This window comes from Falco punctatus (genome assembly GCF_963210335.1).
Source record: "Falco punctatus genome assembly, chromosome: 4".
NCBI classification, from domain to species: Eukaryota; Metazoa; Chordata; class Aves; order Falconiformes; family Falconidae; genus Falco; species Falco punctatus.
The window spans coordinates 53,419,036-53,437,245 of record NC_137583.1 but is presented as its reverse complement, the minus strand read 5'-3'; the positions used below and the strand labels follow the sequence as shown (position 1 = coordinate 53,437,245).

Below are 18,210 nucleotides of genomic sequence, written 5' to 3'. Positions count from 1 at the left end.
CCTGGTTATATTAAATGAAGCACAGACAGCCCTGCTAAAGCTCTCTTCTCTATATCCTCCCCCCTTTTTCCCCCCCTTGTACACACAAGTGCAGCCCTCTTTTGTAACCCATTAATGAAAAGTCGGAATATTAGAGCACTCAATTAGTTCCACTGGGCTTGAGTAAGTGATGTTTTAATTAAATTTGCCCAGTTTCTCAGCAAAGTATCATTAAACATGACTTTCCAACTCCCTCTCTGGAGCGTTGCTAAGTTTCTTAATCCCAGGAGTGCTGACCTCTTCCAGAGGTATGTCTGGTCAAGCATGTCTTACAGATCCAAGAGGCACTATTAAAGGGGGCTGCTGTTACCCAAGGAAAAAAAAAAAAATCTGTCACATTCCCATTTCTTTTTCCCTTTATCCTTCCAGAAGGAGGGACACAAGCAAGCCTTTGCCTTCAGGACCCTGAAGTCAGGGCCCTTGAGAGCCAAGAGTGCTTCATGCAAAACTATGGGAAAGCAGAAATGGAGAAGAAGAAAATTTCTCCCCCCGACCCCAAAGGTCTGTCTTTAGACAATACCCCCTTGGAAACTGGTTCCCTTTGTGAAGCTTCCTAAATTGTTTTTGCACGTTACCAATCCATACGTTTTGGTCTGCACAGACTACGTGCTTGTTTCTGAAGGAGCCTTGTCACCCTTGTTGCTGTCTGGTTCAAGTCCAGACCCATCCTGAGAAATGTTATGCCTGCATCTCTGAAACCGTGTGGGATGCTCTGGAGAGGATAGTGGGAGGTGCATGGACTTTTCCTTGCTGATGACTTGCTTGTTTTGGAAGTCCATGCAAGGAATGGCTTTTTCCCTTAGGCAGTGCTGGCAGGGATCTGTCTCGAGGGCTGAGCGTGCCTCCTGCGCTGGAGACAGACTCTCCATATCAGGTAGATGTTTGCCCAGCTATCATCTGTCTGAGGAACTTCATGAGCTATCACATAACATGTTATCAGAGCATACCACCCTCCTCATTTCTGTATCTCCATTTTATAGAGGGGAAATTGAGACCCAGAAAGATTAAGTGACTTACTAAAGGTCACACACAGGCGTAGCGAAGCAGAGACTTGCACCCTGGTCTCCTGTTGCAGAGACAGTGTTTACAAGCACTGCCCATCCAGTCTCATATGGTTCCTACTAGCAAACATGATTCCGGTCAAACTCTATAGTCAAACAGGCGAGTTTAAATGCTAATCCCTCTGTTTTTCTGCACCCTCAAAGTGTAGTAATTGTTCTTTTCTATGAGACAAATCCATATGAGCTGGTGCGTGGAAAACCCAAAAGGAGACATAATGCATCCTTTAGGGGGGTGTTGGCAGCAAGAAAACTAGCATCACACTTCTACTGAGGTACAACTGAAACCTAGAAAAGAGCAGCCTCTCCGAGACTAGCTCTTGACTTTGTACGTACAGATCAGTTTGCAGGACCACCACTAGTAATGATTGCTCCAGGTTGTGACAGGTAGGAATGCACAGGCATGCTCTCTGGATTTTCTGCTCCTTTCAGGCTGAGGTGGGCTCAGCCAAAGTCTTTCTAAGGGCTGGAAATCAATGCCCTCGGAAAAAACCTGCTTGCTGTGTCCCATAAGTAACTGCAGTTCATTGTTTATGTGGAGCTTTCTTAGCACGTGAAGCATACTAGGAATACTGAAAGGGAAAAATACTTTTAAAGTTCTCAGTCTAACGTTGGGTTGTGTTATTCTATGTTTAAGCATTTGTATTTTAACATTTTAACATTTCATTAAAATGTGAGTGTTCATATTTTTAAAGAAGGAAGACTAGTGGAAAGGCTAAAACTGCTCTGAAAAAAGTTTCAGAACAGGCTCAAAAGAAAGGATTTTTTTTTTTAACAAGATGAAGGAAAAAGGGAAGAAAAGGAAAAGAAAACTTCTAATAACCTGTGAAACTTATAATTTGACCAATGGCCAGTGTTAAGGGACAAGTCTGGTCTTCTAGTTGTTTGGGTACTCTGAAGGAATGGACACTGTGGCTGCTGTCCAAACTAACATTAATATTTGAGCTGAGAGAATAACTAAGCCTATTTAAATTGAAGGAGGAAGCATATCTTGAGGATGGAGGAGATGCAATTTGTAAAGCAGCATCCCAAAGCCCCTTCTGAAGTAAGGCAGAATGCAGGCAGGCTTTTTCCTGGATGAGCTGAGCCTAAGGAGGGTCGTTTGCTCCCTCCTCTCCCGCAAACCATAGGGAATGGTTTGAAGCCTGGGAGCCGCAGACCAGCCATGACGACAGCAGAGCTATAACCGAGGAATTCCCACGGCTGCGTGTCCGCTTCGCACTGCTGCTGCCCAGACAAGAGTTGTCTGAAAACCACCGCCGGAGCCCCGTGACCCAGCTGGGAATGAATGGGAATCTGTCCTCAGTGTTTCAGCTAAAACACTGAGAAATTGTGTGTTGCAGCATGTCTGAGACTGATCATTACGGGGGCACTTAGTCTGAGCTTCGTAGCAAACCATTGTTGTGAGGGAGGATTACATGTTGCATAGCAATGCTCTGCTGTGATCCCTTTTCCCTATGGCTCTTGTAAAGCCATTTGGGCAGGCGGTCTTGCAGTGCTATCTAATTTCTTCTTAACAGCAAACACCAATAAAGACTATTCAGTCTTGCTCTATCATAATTGTTTTCCCCGTTGTGCCTTTGTCAGTATTTGGTATTCTCACGACGAGAACGATGGGAGTTAGTGTTCCTAAGTTAAACTAATTTGCTCAAAGAGCTTTGTTTTCCTCCCAGACTGCTCTCCTTTTTGAGACTGCCAGACCCGGGGCTTGTCCAAAGGAGAGTGGGAGGATGCAATTTCGATGTGTGATGCTGTCCCTGAAGCACTAGCTGTCTTTGCTCAACTTTGCTTTCACGGTAGATGCTCTCCACAGCATATAGTAAGGACTGAAATGCACACTTGTGGTGTCTTCTCCTGAGTTACTACAACTCTGCCAAGGTGTGGTATCTACAGCACTTAGGCCATAGGGAGCATGACATGTTTCGTGCTTTGGATTTAAGCTGGTACAGTTTGTTTCCCACCTGTGATGTATAGAAGCATGCATGTGGCCACTTACCTTGGTGTAGATGAGTAAGTGGTGATGCCACATGTGCTCAAAAGAGGTGCATGTCTCTGCAGGATGGAGGTGGATCAGGCTTTGAACTGATGTGCCTTGGAAAGAAAGCAGGTGCTACCTGTGGCTCTGGAAATGATAAACTTGTATTAAAAATCTTATTCTGCCTTGTGTACCCTAGACTTTTTGGTAATAACAGTGAAGTTACTCTACCCTGGAAATCCCTCCAGATTTGGAAGCATGATCTAGACATTTACCCCTTTGTCCTAGATCCCAGCCAGGAACGGTTTTGCCAACACTGCTCTGAGCAACCTGCTGACTTGGCGAAGGCTTGCAGTGCTTCCTGCAGGAATGGGTGGATTTAAGTGTCTCTGACAGGAGCCTGCAACAAGAGGAGGAAGGTCTTTGTGGAAGCAGGGGAACAAGAGGGGAAACAGAAGGGCTTTGCCAAGATTCATTTTAGCCCGTGGGTGGTTAGGGGGCCTGTAGGCAGCAGTTCTCCATCATGCATCGCCTTGAGTAGCTGCATCGTGACTGACAGCAGCAGGGGAGGCTGGCTGGCGAAGAAAGTTTCCTAGGATTTTCACTATAACTGCCTCATAACATTCTCAAGCCCTTCTCGGTCCTTCAAGGAGAAGGTTTATGAGGCGGTTGGGATGCACCACGCTTGCACGGTGGCCGTATGAAAATCCGTGTGCTGGATTTCAAGAACTGGTGCATTCATGAGAATGGATACAATGGAAACCTTTTATGCTTTGGTTCACCAGCACACGACATCTAAGCTGTCCTACCTACTGCTTAACGAGTAGCTAGAAGTGGGTGAGGAAAAAAAAAGCAACAGACTGGCATTCATTAGGGGCTTTGTTCATTACCATTAAAGCTCAGACAAGGAGAACAGGGTTAATTGGCCTAAATATATGCATTAGTACCCTTTAAGAGACCTTTATGCTCCTGGAGGAGCAGCTGGTGATGAAGAGCAAGGTTTCATCGTAGCTCAGATAATGCTGGATGCTGATATTTAGACACCTAAATTCATCCCAGGGTGTGGGATTCTGCTCACAGGTTCGGATACCTAAACTGTGGTGCCTCCATCTGAGCTCGGTCCCCAGGCTCCTGTTGGTAGAGATGTGGTCAGCACAGCTGGTGGAGCCTGGACAGCTGTTCAGTGGGGCACATGCAGGTGTCTGCTTCACTGCAGGATCCTCTGCCTACTTTGGTTCCACTCAGATGGGAATTTGGAGTTGTTTCTCAAACACAGGCATTCAAACTCAAATGCCTGCTTCGGTGAGGGCAGCGCTGGCCGGCTGGTGTGATTCAAGTGCCTAAACCCTCATGCCTATTCCTGACTGAAGATCTGCTGCCATCTGCTAGCTGCTGCTCTGTCAGGATCTGGATTTCCAACGCGTTTTGTGCCATATCTACCAGCCCCATGTGGATGCCTTGGATATATTGCACTTGCAACGTCTGCTCTGCCGCTGAGCTCGGTAGAGGTGGCTCCTAACAGCAGCAGCTCCATCTCCAGGTTCCTTTCCCGCAGTGTGCCCACCAGCTGAGCCAGTTCCTGTTGGTTACTTGCTTTCCCATCTCTTGTACAATGGTGGTTGTCTCCTTTTTCCAGGTGGAGCAGACGCAAATGGGCTGGGGGAGGTGGAAGGCTTGAGAAAAGCCTGAACCGATGAATGACTGCAGTGTGCAGCCCTTCTGCAAGTATCTCAGCAATTTCATCCAGTTTGCTGATGGTCTGGGCGTGAAATCAGGTGTAGGAGCTTTGTTTCACATGAACTCATCTCTCACTTCTGGACAGCCAGTGAAATGTGAATTTACGTAAGGGACAGTATGGGTGAGGGTTGGTTTTTTCCTTCCTTTTTTTTTTTTCTTGGTGTTGAAACGTGTTCTGTATGCTCTTGTCTAACATTGTGGGATTTCTTGCAGAGTTGGCTAGACACTTTGGCATGCAAAGCGTGACAGCCCCTAACCAAGCCAGCCCAGCTGAGTACTATAAGCAGTAACACATCTCTCTCTGTAACCCGTCACTTGTTTGAATGCTACTGTGTATTATTGGATTGCATTTGAAAAGGTCTTGGCTGTCGCAGGAATGAAGTGTGACCATTGGCCAGGCTTTGCTGAAGGCCGTATTATGCATAGGGTCTTTCTAAAAATGTCTCTGTAATATCAGGATTGGGCCAGACCCCAATTCTGAGTCCATGACCTATTGCACATTTGCACATGGTGCTCAGCAGGACTCATGCAGCCAAATAATTAAGAACCGGATGGTCAGGACATGGACTGGAGCCAGTCTGCTGCTGTCAGGAGGCCATAGTGTAGGCAGATGCCATAATGGGCGGAGGGGGGAGATATTTTTTTTTCTTTTTTAGATCCCATAGATGCCCAAAGGAAGGGCGCTTTCAGTAGTACCTTGACAGGAGGCAGCTCTATAAACCAAACTCTGTTCTAACTTGCTATTTTAGGGAGTGGTTATACTTTACCCATGTGAAATCAAAATGTAACCTATTTTTGGGAAAGGGGTGGGGAGAGAGAATTAGAAATATAAAAATATGTTTATAATCCGTGGACAAAATGTAGGTTATCTGTGACTGTCCAAATAACATATCTGCTCTCATGTTGCCCCTGGAGGAGTCCCAGGTGTAAATCTGTCTCTGGAGAAGGTGGGAGAGAACATTCAGATGACATTTATAAGGAGATGATGGATACGCTTTTGTGCCATGAAGCATCTTTATTGCAGCCTGATTGAAAAGGATGGGATCCTTTGTTTAGCATCAGCCAGTTTATGTGTATGGGGTCCTTTACAGCACCCAGGGTGGCTGTTACCACCTTTGTCTCTCCCCAGGATGAATAACCCTTGGCTCTCTCTTTGCTTTCTTCTCTTCCCTTTCTGATCCTGCTGCTCCTTCCCATCCTGCTTTTTCTGTTGAAAATAACCTTGCCTTTCCATTCCCTCCGTCTCGTATGGGAACACTCTCATTCCACCGGCTCTGATTTTCCTCCTGTATTTACACTTTGTGGTGGTCTGAAGAGAGCTATTCCCATGCACACTATTCCCAGGCAAAACCTGGACATTTTGCTATATGGAGACTGACTTTCTTTTGCTTTGGGAATAAATTAAACATGCACATTTACTTTCTGATATCTGGAAGGAAGTTATTTCCCTCCTTTACAGACATGTGTGATGAATCGTATTTCTCATTACAGCACCCACTGCAAGTGTTTGAATATTAAAATAAAAACCAATATTAAGTAATTCAGAAAGGATTTGAAACCAAGCCTTGCCCTCAATAATTGTAGTCCAGAGGCATAAGCAGGCAAGAAGTTTAACATAAGAGTCCTGATGTGGAGGGAACAGAATCCACTTTAGTTTCCAAGGGTTTAAATGCCTTCCCTTTGTTTTCCACATGGAGTTTGAAGACCTTGGTCATAAGTGCTCTGCTTTTTTTTTATACATAGAACAAAATACACATTTCCATCCCAGTTGAAAACACATTATAGAAGGTTCTACCAGTACATTATGGAAGTTATGCAAGCCTGGGACTTGAACCTTGCAGCCTGTTCTTCCCTGGACGGTGGCTTGTGTAGGCAATGTTTGGGCACCGCAGCCCCTGAATGCCTGTGTGATTGTGGCGTTGCTCCACACTCTTGCCTGGTCAAATCTCAGACCCTCCTCACCCTGAGGTGCTGCTGAAGCATCAAGGCAGCAGTTGAGGTTCCTCAGCCTGACATGGTGTAGCTCCTCTTTGTTCCAGATGGGGCAGATAGTTCAGCCTTTAGTGCAGGGTGTCTGTTCCTATGGCCAGAACTGATAATTTCAGGTCGCTCTATCTCCCTGCAGAGCGACTGCCCCACATCATCTCTCTGGTTAAAAATGGGAGACTGCTCCCCTAGTCCTCCCTGCAGCCACCAGCCCTGCTGCAGTCCCCAGGGGTCACTGCCTGATGGGCTGGGTGCCGAACCCACTGGGATGGACTCTTCTCACTGCAGCATTGACCCACATTTCATGTTTTTTTCCCCCGACACCTTCTGTGTGAGAAACCAGCCTTCCAGGCTGCCTACAGCTGGTGCCATGGGCAGAGTAAATCCTGGAGGCTGCATGAAAGCACCTGGAATGACTGAGCCCTTCACACAAGGGTCTGTTTCCTGTTTCTTCACATCTTAATTTTTCAGAGAAAGGGAGGGCAGAGGAGGTGGAGGGAGCCTTGGGCTTCACCCTGCATGAAAACATGGTTCGTTAAATGTATGTTTGGCCAGCAAGCAATGGCACTCTGTTTTTAAAAGCACATGCTGGCTTCTTCACTGCTAGCAGAAAAAATTGGCAGGTCTTTCTGAACATGCTGCCACACTCTGGAGTAGGATCTTGAACAGAGGTTGGAGAGATGGAAGCTACCTGGAGGTTGTTTTGAGCTGCTGGTTTTGGTGATGGTGATTCAGGCTGCTGTTCTTGAGGGCTTAGATATTTATTTCAGCTCCATGAAGGTTTTTCCTCAGTCACAAAGTGGACCGGGTGGGATGCTATGCCTGGTCACTACTGGTGGAACAGCACAGCTTAACTGTGTTTCCACTGAGCCTGCACTGCTAATGGGGAGCAGCGTGAGTTGTGGTATGGGGAAGGTTCCTACTGTCCACACTCGTGGACACCCCACCTGTGTGTGCCACAGCAGCATTTTCCCTCTTCTCTCCCCTAAACCAACTTCTTCCACTTTTGTTACGTATCTCCTTGTTAAAATAGATAAATAGGTCTTAAAATACGTATTAATCTTTTAGTTGCATCATACCTCTATCTACGTAGATAAGTGCCAGTACTGGACAGCTGTTGTATACCTTACTAGTATCATTAACTAGCCAATAAAGCAATATTCTGGCAGGTAAATGTCATATTCCTGCGAAATGGGACTTTTCTAAAACAAGCATTTCCTGTAGTACAGGTTTTCTGTCCTCTTCCAACAGAGGGTTGTTCTATTGTCATCAACTTTGTGTTCCAGAAGTGTCTTACAGCAAATGTTGGTGGTTGTTGGTTTTTTTTTTTTTCCTCTGTGTCTTGATTTTTTTCCCCGTAACTGATTTTCTTTTGGGGCTGTGTGTGTCTGCAGGTCATCAAAGCTGGAGTGGAGACAACCTGTAAATGCCACGGCGTATCTGGATCCTGTACTGTCCGAACGTGCTGGAGGCAGCTCTCTCCATTCCATGAAATAGGGAAGCAGCTGAAGCAGAAGTATGAGACATCGCTCAAGGTGGGCAGCACTACCAATGAGGCCACGGGGGAAGGAGACATCTCCCCACCCAAGAAGTCCAACCCTGGTCACAGTGATCAAATCCCAAGGACTACGGATCTTGTCTACATTGACGATTCCCCAAGCTTCTGTATGATGAGTAGATACTCACCTGGGACTTCGGGAAGGAAATGTTACAAAGACAAGAACTGTGACAGCATCTGCTGCGGGCGAGGGCACAACACGCAGAGCCGGGTGGTCACCCGTCCGTGCCAGTGCCAGGTCCGCTGGTGCTGCTATGTGGAATGCAAGCAGTGCACCCAGAGAGAAGAGGTTTACACCTGCAAAGACTGACGCGTCTTCTGCTTGATGGCAACCCTCGGTGACGGGCAGTGGCGATCTATGAGAACTGCATATGGAGACAAACAGGGTTTGATTGACCTTCTGGGATCTGAAAGCTATGTTGAGACATAAGCACTTTGTAGGGTACAGGTGACCCAGCTGTGTTGCTGTTTTGTTTTTGTTTTTTTTTTTTTTTTTTTTTTCCTGTAGACTGGATTTTAATGAGGTCCAACCATGTGGAAATAAGTGCCTGTCACACTGGGGTTAGACACCAGTTGACCTTCACCTTAGTCGTCTACGCAGTTTGACGGATCGTTTCCTTGGAACACCTTGATCGTTTCGCCAATCCTCCATGAACTCCTGGCCTGATATATTCTCTTTGGCATAAATAACCTGTGCTCCTTTGTTCCTGAAGCTTACCCAGCTGCTTAGAGAGATAAGCAGATGCAAAAGGAAGATCTTTCTGCTTTCAATGTGACGGTGTGGGAAGCAGTCATTTATGTCCCTTTCTACAACTGGAGAGAGGCATGCAGGGAAAGCAGGAACAGCCCTGATGGTTCGTTCCTCTGCTGGGGCTTCTGCACGTCGAGCCCACCAGGCTCTGACAGAGCCCCCTGGCAGGGCGAGCTCTTTAACCACCGCTCCGTATCCACATCCATTGATCACCAAATACAGCTCAAAAAACATTGGGTCTACCGCATTGCAGACAGAAATATATCCAAGAAAGAGGTTGGGAAGCCAGTAGAAAACCAGATGTGCCTGTCCCCTTCAGTCCGATCACATGGTTTTTTTTAAAAAAATTTCATCAAATGCGGTTTCTTTAGCACTATCACCGTCTTAATTATTATTTTTTTTTTAAACCACTAGATACTTTTGTTTTATTTTCGTTTTGTGCATGATTTGTTTTTCTCTCCTCTTCCCACCTCTTGTTGATCGGATTCACCCTGTGGTAACTGCTTCAGAAATCTGAACTGGAACTTTTTAGTCTTATGCCAGCTGAATTTGGACGTGCATTTCTGAGTAGGACAAGAGAAACTGGAGTGCATCTTGGAATGTGGTGCTGTCTCGCATTGTATAGCAGCCGTTTTGGAGTGGAGAAGACTTCTGGAGGAGTTGACTGATTTTATTAGGTCATCATTCCATTTACTCTAAACTATGGCAGTGGTACATGACACAAGCTGTATGTAAACCCTATGACCTTAAAATATTTTTTTTTAACCACTAGATTATGAACTGTATTTTAAAAATACAACTGCTAAATTTTAACCAACTCTTGGATTCGGAACAACCAATTGATGCAGAGACAAACTATCAAGTGGCCAGAGAAGCCAGAAATGGACTGCAGTGGTAGATCACTCTGACACTGTGAAATAGATGACAACCTTTAGCATTTCTTTTTTCCTTTGAAGAGGATACTTACAATCCAGGATTTGATGCGGCGATATTCTTCAGTCATATAGAAGTGGATTGGAAGCAGCTGGTGAATGCCTCAACGAAGCTTTCTAAGGAAACACTGGAGAGCGGAGGGCATTTTATTTTACTTTTGGTAGCAATTTTTTATTGTCCAGTAGTAGCAATTTCCACCAATTTGATAGAAGCCATTAATCTGGTACTCAAAAGAAGAAATCTGCCTGGAGTTTTTCAAGCAGTAGTAGATGTTAGCCAAGCAAAAAGAGAGCAGTTTCCCAAGATGGACCATTATTTTTCAGGTTTTTTTTCTTTTCTTTCTTTCTTTTTAATTTCCGCTCCCCACCCCACCCCACCCCCCCCCCCCCCCAAATAGTAGCCACTAATGTTTAAGCTGTTCATGTGCATCTACTGGGAGGAGAAATTTTTTTTTTTTCTTAGTAACAAATACTTGCAGTACAACCTGGCTCGTTGGCATCAAGTCTTGAGGTGGAGGCATGGGGCAGGATGGGATGTTACTGTTAGTAGCACTATGGTCTTGCAAAGTGAAGCATACTGTTTCTTTTTTGATGTTTGCTTATTTGCTGTACAATTCGGGAGGTTGGGGTAGTGCTGGAGCAGGAGGAATCCACACGCGGCGTTTGTCCCTTCCACCACAGCAAATGCACGTTGGTGCATTTGACGCAGAAAGTTTGCAGGAAGGTCTCGGAGCTCCTGGGAGATGCACCGCTTTGAAAGTCACCCACGAGCAGTTTATCTAATGGTTTGAAAAATAAACGGACTAGAAACCTATTGTTCAGTGTGTCCATGTGTGTGTATATATACACACACGCTGACACACATATATATAAATATTGAACGAACATTTATTTATTGTAAAGCCCTTCAGAAGGACCTTCTTATGGTTTCAATGTGGTATTATGTTAAATTTTCTTTCTCCCTCTGTCTCCGTCTCTCTCTCTCACACGTATGTGCAAACTCACTGTTACATTTCTGTGTGTGTGCTAGAATAGCTCTTCCCCTCCAAAGTAAGGCCAGATCCAAACCTGCTCAGAACAGGAGGATTTTTGGGTCTGAGTTACTATTTCTGGCTCCATTCTTTTTTTTAAAAAATACTTGTTCTTAATTAAAGAATGGGCTGCAATATATGTGCATTATTATTTTTATTATTATTAATTATTATTTTTATTATTGTTATATTTAAACCATGGGCCTCATTTTCCTTCTTTTCACTGGTGTCTCTGTCTCCGTTGACCTCGCTGGAGTAACTCTGCATTGCACTGGTGTGAGAGGAGAATGAGTCCCTAGATGCAGAAGAGAGGGCGGTGTTGGCATAGATATCATTGCAGAGAAATGCCTGGGTCGGCTGGGGATAGGGGCGCTTGGTGTGTTTGGCAGCGGGGGGAGAGAGAGGTGGGTGGGCAATAAGGCAGGCTGTCAAAGCTTGACTAGAAGAAAGCGGCAAAGAGTGAATGAACTACTGAGTGAAAGAGCTCTTCTGTGTATTATAATTCACGCACTGAAGCCTGGATGCTTTCTGTAAGTATTTTAAAAAAATCAAAAAAAAAAAATCAAAAAAAAACCACCACAAAAAACGAATTGTATTTATGTTAATGTGGATATATTACTTGCCTGTTATATATTGTAAATAGCAAGGTTTATTCTCCTGTGGTTAAAAAAAAAATATAAATAACTAAATAGTAGCGAGGCACATGTGTTAAATGTATAGGCAGTGTATAAAATATACTAACACTCTGAAATCAGGAGAACTTGTCTTCTTGGCCTTTTGACCTAGGGTGGTAAAACATACGTGGGTTATTTTTCTTTCCCCCCCCACCGCGTTGTGTGTGCTTTGGGTGGGGGAGTGTTTAGTCCCAGCGTTTTCCAATGTTTGCCTTATCTTTGAAGAAAGACTTGGGGGGTGGGGGGGTGGGGGGCAGGGAGCGGAAACCTTGTTTTGGAAAAATCCAGTGGAGCTTGAGTAGGATGGAACAAGTAGCGGCTGGCAGAATTGACTTGGGTTTTCTGCTGGTGATAGATGTGTGTTGGGATTGCATTAACCCAGGGAGCAAGAGCTTCTGCTTGCGCCGCTCCGTACACGAGCTCAGAGAGCCCTAGATGAGAGACTCCAAAGCCCTCTATAAAACATTGCGTAGTCTCCAGTAAAACCCATTTGTGTTCCAGCTCTAGGAAACTGGATTTTTCCAGAAAGGCTAATTCTGCCACCACACCATTGGATCTCCAGTGCAATTCAATGAAATTGCTCGGTTTTGTAAAACTACTACAAGAGTGGGTTTGGGTCCCTGACTTTTTCATGGTGTCGTTTCATATATATATATATATAAAAAAAAAAAAGTGCAAAGCAACTTTCCCCCTTTTTCTTACCCCCAGAAAAACAGGCTTTTGCAGCAGATGTAACTGGACGGGTGTAGGGGAGGTTTCTGATCCCCTTTAACTCCCTGTCCCCCCAAAAGCGTCAATGTGTTGGTTCTCCCAAGCTGATCCAGCAAGACTTGCGAGATCAGTTTTGGGGTGGGGGGGTGCAACCATTATTTATATAACTTTTTAATTAATTTTTTTAAAAGAGAAGTTAGCTGATGGAAGAATATTTTTATTGAATAGTGCATTTAGTTATGTCAGAAATATAAAAAAAAATATATAATATTTTTGTAAACAAGGCAAACTGAAAATGTTTGCTGTTTTATATTAGAATTTTCTATTAAAAGAAATAAACCCCCCCACAAAAAATTGTTGCACCCATCATCTGATTTTAACAAGCTTCTATTCTGTGTGACTGACATATATGCCGGATGTGGAGACATGCAAAACAAGTCCTAAACATTACGTTCTCACTGTCCTCCAGCTCTGAAAAGACTCCAGTTGGTGAAACAAACAGTGTTTAGTCAAAGGGGCTTGCTTTTTTTTGTTTGTTTGTTTTTTGGATTCTTGACACTAAAAATTAGTTATGAAGAATAAGTAGCTTGTAATTAAAATACAAAAACCTAACCCGAAACTTGAAGCTTACCCTTTTTTAGTTGTGCGTCCTGGTCTTGAGATGGCTCTGGATGGAGGAAAGTTGAAACCGATTTACAGTAACTGGATCAATAACTAGATGTTTGCCATTGATCTCCACTGGCCTGGGAAGAATGACTCTTAAAACTGTTGGGGAAAAAAAAAATAATCTGAGTACATGGGAAGGTTAAATGAAGAGGACCAAATTCCAGACTTGATCTAACACAAGCAGTTTTTATCTATTTGAATGAGGCAGTGTAGAACTGGGGAGTTGGGACCTTGGTCGGCTGTGGTTCAGGAAGCCTGTCGTTCACCTTTGGAAGCAAGGATGAGTTATGGACCATCTGTTTCCAAAAGAGCTTTTGGGATTGCTGGTTTGGAGACCTGAGCAGGGGCAAAATAATTTCTGAAGTTGGTGTTTGTTTGGGGTTTTTTTTCTTTTTTTTTTTTTTTGCGGCCAGCCAGCTCGTACACATCTGCCTTCCGTCAGCCCAGGTCTTGAATTTCTTTGTTAATTGTTTTTCAGCTGCCCTGTGTTAGTGAACATGCATTAGGTTGGTTTGGCTGTGGTAGGGTTGGACAAGAACCCAGATGAAGGGACAGATTTCTTGAGAGTACTTTCATGGAGTAGATGCTGCTTAAGGTAATTTTCTGGTGGATTATGGTGCCTGTGAAAAATTCCTCAGTTGATGTTGCAGTAAAATTAGGTCTGTTCTGTACTCAAACAGGTGCAGCAAAGCTCTTCGTTCCTGGTTTGCTGGGCTCTGCCTGCACATCTGTTGGGTTGAATTTGGCTTCCATGAGCAGCTCGTCCTGCCTTTCAGTTTTCGGGATGCTAACTAGGTGATGAATTTTGGAGAGCAACATTTTCCTGCAGGAGAAATGGTGCCTTTTAGGACCATTGCTGCTCGTGTAACTCAAAGGGGGCTCAGTACCGCACAGGATCAGGCCTGTAGAAAAGTGGTCATTGCTAAAGCAGTCAAACTTAGGGCCAGGGATATTGCCGTTGAATAGCTTTTAGATCTGTTTTTTGGTGATGAACATTGGATTGGACTGAGCAATTTACGCGTTCCAGGAAACAGAGTCTTTCTGAACAACATAGGACTCTGTAGTACCTGTGGGTGGGGAGGAAGAGCAGATGGATTTTGCAAGCACAGTTTAGCTCTGGTATCGTGGTGGGCTTCCTGTAACTGCATTTATTCAGGTGCAGGGAGTCAGTAGGGTTGAGGCCATAAGCGATTCAGACACAGAAAGTTCAGCAGGCTTATCAGGGGACACATCTGAATAACTCATTTGCCACAGTTGTTGCTGCATGTTTGCAGAAATGGGCAAACCCCTTCTCAACAGCATTGGGCAAGGTGACCCAAAGGGGCAGGAGATTCCTCCCTCACCCAGTCCTCCTTTTTGTCACAGGGTTGCTCAGGAAAGTGGGGGGAGATGCTGACATGCTTGGGGTAGCGGGGCATTTGCAGTGAGCCTGGAATCATCCCTCGCTGGATGCTGAGCCCATGGTCTGTAGTCAGTGTGGCCACCTCCTGCAAGCGTTGTGGCCCATGGGAGGTGCCACTTTTCCCCTGTTGAGAATAGAAGGGGATAAAGACACAGAAACCTAGGTTAGTAGAAGTTAATAGAAGTGGGGATGAGTTTAAGACTAATCAAGTTATGTGTGGATAACCCTGCCAGCTCCTGTTGGGTATGGACCCATTCGAAACAGCATTACCAAACCAGCGCAGGAATTTTCCCTTGTTCCACCCTGCCGCAGTCTCTTAACGATGCCCTTTGAGGCCTGAATGTAAAGTCTAGGATTTGTTTTGCACACCTGGGATGGCATTTCCTTTTAAAGGGAGGTGGGAATACTAACATGAAGGATTAGTATTTTTCTTTTGTTTTTCGTTTTGTTTTTTCGTTTTTTTTTTTGTTTGTTTGTTTTTGTTTTTTTTTCCAATGTCTTATGGGAGCCTAAGTTATTTTTCTCTACCTCATATGTACAGCTTGTAGGTATAAATCTGATTCTGAGTGACTGTTGAGAATGTATTTAAGTTATTTAACATCTTTGTATAACAAAAAAAGCCAGAACAAATGAAACAATAAATGTATTTTAAATTATACTTGAAGCATGTTCCTCTTTCTTTGCATCTGTTGGAAAAGGTCTGTGTCCAGTGGTTGTGGTAGCCCCTGTGCCTCCCTCAGCATGAGCTCTGCCCTCTGGTCCTGGAGCCAGCCTGCCCTTGTGGCTAATGTAAGCCTCAAAAGACCATAAAGCCTAGCAGAGCGGCAAGTGTGTTGCCTAGATGAGCGGGATGGTGTATTTCCAACATGCGGTCACAGTATGCTTTGGGAGAGGTGAAACGATCCCTAGTAATTGGTTGAGTGGTGGAGATCCTCAGCTCTTTGATCTCATTGCAGTCTCCCCCCTGCTTTGAAAGCCCCCAGGCTTTCAGGGGAAGGGATGCTCGCAGCCTTCATAGGGGAAAGTGTTCTTTTCTCTCTGCAGTAGTTATGCCTGCAGAAAGCAGGGTCGATAGCTCAGGAAACAGGTCCTCAACAAGCCCAGCCCTGGCAACAATTAACTCTTGCCCAGTGAACTCTGAGATCTGTCCATCTCAGGCCCTTGAGCTGGCCCTCCGATCGCAGCCCAGGTAGTGCCTCAGAATTTAAAATGTAGTTGCCCTTGTAGCAGTACCGTGAGCCGGAGAAATGCCTCTACACTGATTTTGCAAGGCCAGAACGCCCAGATTCCTGCTCTTCCCCCCCACCCCCTCATATCTTCTGCTCTCCCAGTCAAATAGCTCACAAAGTACAATCAGATTTGGGACTGTTAGAGTGCTCGTGTTTGGGCTGGTCACTGTGCAGGTGTTTTGAGCAATACAGTGTTAAACAAACTCAGGAGGTTGATGGACATCATCAGCTTTCTGTGGGGTTGCATTAGTCATCATACTTTGCTGGAGAAGTCATGATACCTTGGCAGAATGTCACTGTCATGATGTGATTGCAAAGTTACTTTGATCAAGTAACTGGCTGGAGCTCAGAATAGGTAGGACATGGCCAAATTTAGTCTGGCTGAATGACAACAGTTTAAAAAATTGTCATTATCCCAGGCTACATACTGTCTTGCCTGATCAAATGTCTTTTTCTCCACAATGGCCCCTGGAGCTATTTGGTACCTAAAATGCATTTCAGCTGAGCTTTAAATAACCAGAGCCTGTTGCTGTTCATCTTACAACCTACTAATGACTCAAACATGGGTGATCTGGGTTTGCAAAGCCTCTGAGAAATGACACGGTGCCCCCATACGTGAGCACATGCAATGAGATGCTGCTTCTCTGGACCACAGCTGTGGGCTGGTTCACGGATACCTCTTTTTCATGTGGATGAGGAGAAAGCTTAGACATCAACCAGCAGCTGCCTGAGGTCCAACTGGTCAACGTGTTTAAAAGAAATGAAGAAACATGCCACCCCAAAACCCGGCCCTAGATTAGACAAAACTTGTGGCAGAAAAGACCTTGAGATAGCAAGTGGTGAACTATTAAGTAAGAGGCTATTTAGATTCCTGGGCTACTGTCTGTTGAGACAGGCAACCAGGAACAGGCACCCTTGTCATCTCCCTCAATGGTCAAGTACTCAAGTTAACATAAAGCATCTTTATGGGGTGGGGTAAGAAAAAGCATGTAACCAGCACTGGTAGTTCAGCTGGCGGGGCATAACTTCCCACCCTGCAGTAACTTCCCGGTTCTCACAGTGCCCAGGTGCGGCTTCTCAACAGTCTGGCACCCCGTGGAGGCAGCTAAGTGTGGTCCAGATGATTCAAACAAGCAGAGTGCCAAGCCAAGGTGCTTGGCAGACTGGCTGGGCACATAAGAGAAAAACAGCTCGGAAAGAGCTTGAGCTGCAGCTGTCCTTTCAGTTTACCCTTGATAGACTGCTGTACATCCCAGGTTAGGCTGTTAAACAAGGGCTACTGTGTCCTTGATTGCATGCTGCAGGACTTTGACAACTCTGGCTTGTGTCTCCAAAGTCAGAGTTTGTTCTCCAAGTCTCTTCTTCCCATGCATGCAAAATTCTTGCATTTGTTTTACCTTCCAATCTCATTTTCCACCGTGGTACAGCAATCGCATCCAGGCCTTTAACCAACCCCTTAAGAGATAGCTCCTCAGTACCTCACACAGCATTAGCACTGTCCATCCTCAGTCAGAGGTGATAGTATCTTCATCCAGTGTCATACTGATGTTGGTATCGTATCACACAGTTGCACTCCTCACAGCGTATTGTCTGCAGCACCCACCCAAGGAAATGTTTACTAAATCAGCAAGAACCCTGCAAAACCAGTGCACCTCTGCTTTGGTTTTGCTTTGCCCCTTCTTGTGATAAGAAAGATCAACTCCGAGCTCTGAGGAGCCAGGCAGGTACTTTGGCTGATGTCTGGTCTGGGTAGTTTTGTGCAGGAAGAGTGGGTGATTGGAGATGATGGGACTGGAGATGGGGATCTATGGAGCTACCTCTGGTCTATGACCCGTCAAACCCTGCAGCGTACCTCCCTGCCTTCTTCAGCTTCCCAACGGACCTTGCATTAGACTTCCTGGCAGTTGGGTAATAGAGAAATCGCAGGCTTGAAACCTCACAGCCAGCCTCCGCCAGACCCTTAAAGAGCTGCTAATGTGAGTCGTAAAGCCGCAGCAGCCTAGGATGTAGCAGCGTTTTGACAGCTGTTCCCACAGAGGAAGTGGGTGAAGCTAGAATGCGTATTGTAAGAATTTGGGATTTATTTATTTTTTTTTTAAAAAGGTATCAAATGAGAGACTTCACCTCCAGGAAAATAAAATAGGTTTCCTTCCCCCTTTTCTCCCATTGCTTTCCTTAGGGCCACTGCTATGTCTTTGCAAGAAGGTGGTTTCAGCCTGCATCTGTGGATGTGCTGAGCAGCAGGGAAGCATGAGAATGAAGTGAAACCCAATAACAGGTGCCCATAGCTTAGAAAGAAGCAAGGACTCACCTGAACCTCTTACAAGCTTTTAGCTACACATTCAAGGAAGGTGTTTTGTGTGGAACTGTGTGTGTAATCCAGCTAGGAAACTAATGACTGAGCACAGACAGATTTAGAAGAGCATGTGCATTTGTGAGCCAAAAAACAGAGTAAGGAGAA

At 45.1% G+C, this 18,210-nt stretch overlaps 1 protein-coding gene across 1 annotated transcript in view; it reads left to right on the top strand.

Annotated features, from left to right (window-relative positions):
• Nucleotides 1-15,178, top strand: part of WNT9A (Wnt family member 9A) — a 60,678-nt gene extending 45,500 nt beyond the window's left edge. Inside the window, exon 4 of the mRNA XM_080383764.1 lies at nucleotides 8,190-15,178. Within this exon, the coding sequence (XP_080239890.1) occupies nucleotides 8,190-8,663 (474 nt within the window). The 3' untranslated portion in view covers nucleotides 8,664-15,178. The remainder of the gene's footprint in view (nucleotides 1-8,189) is intronic.
• Nucleotides 15,179-18,210: the final 3,032 nt, after the last annotated feature.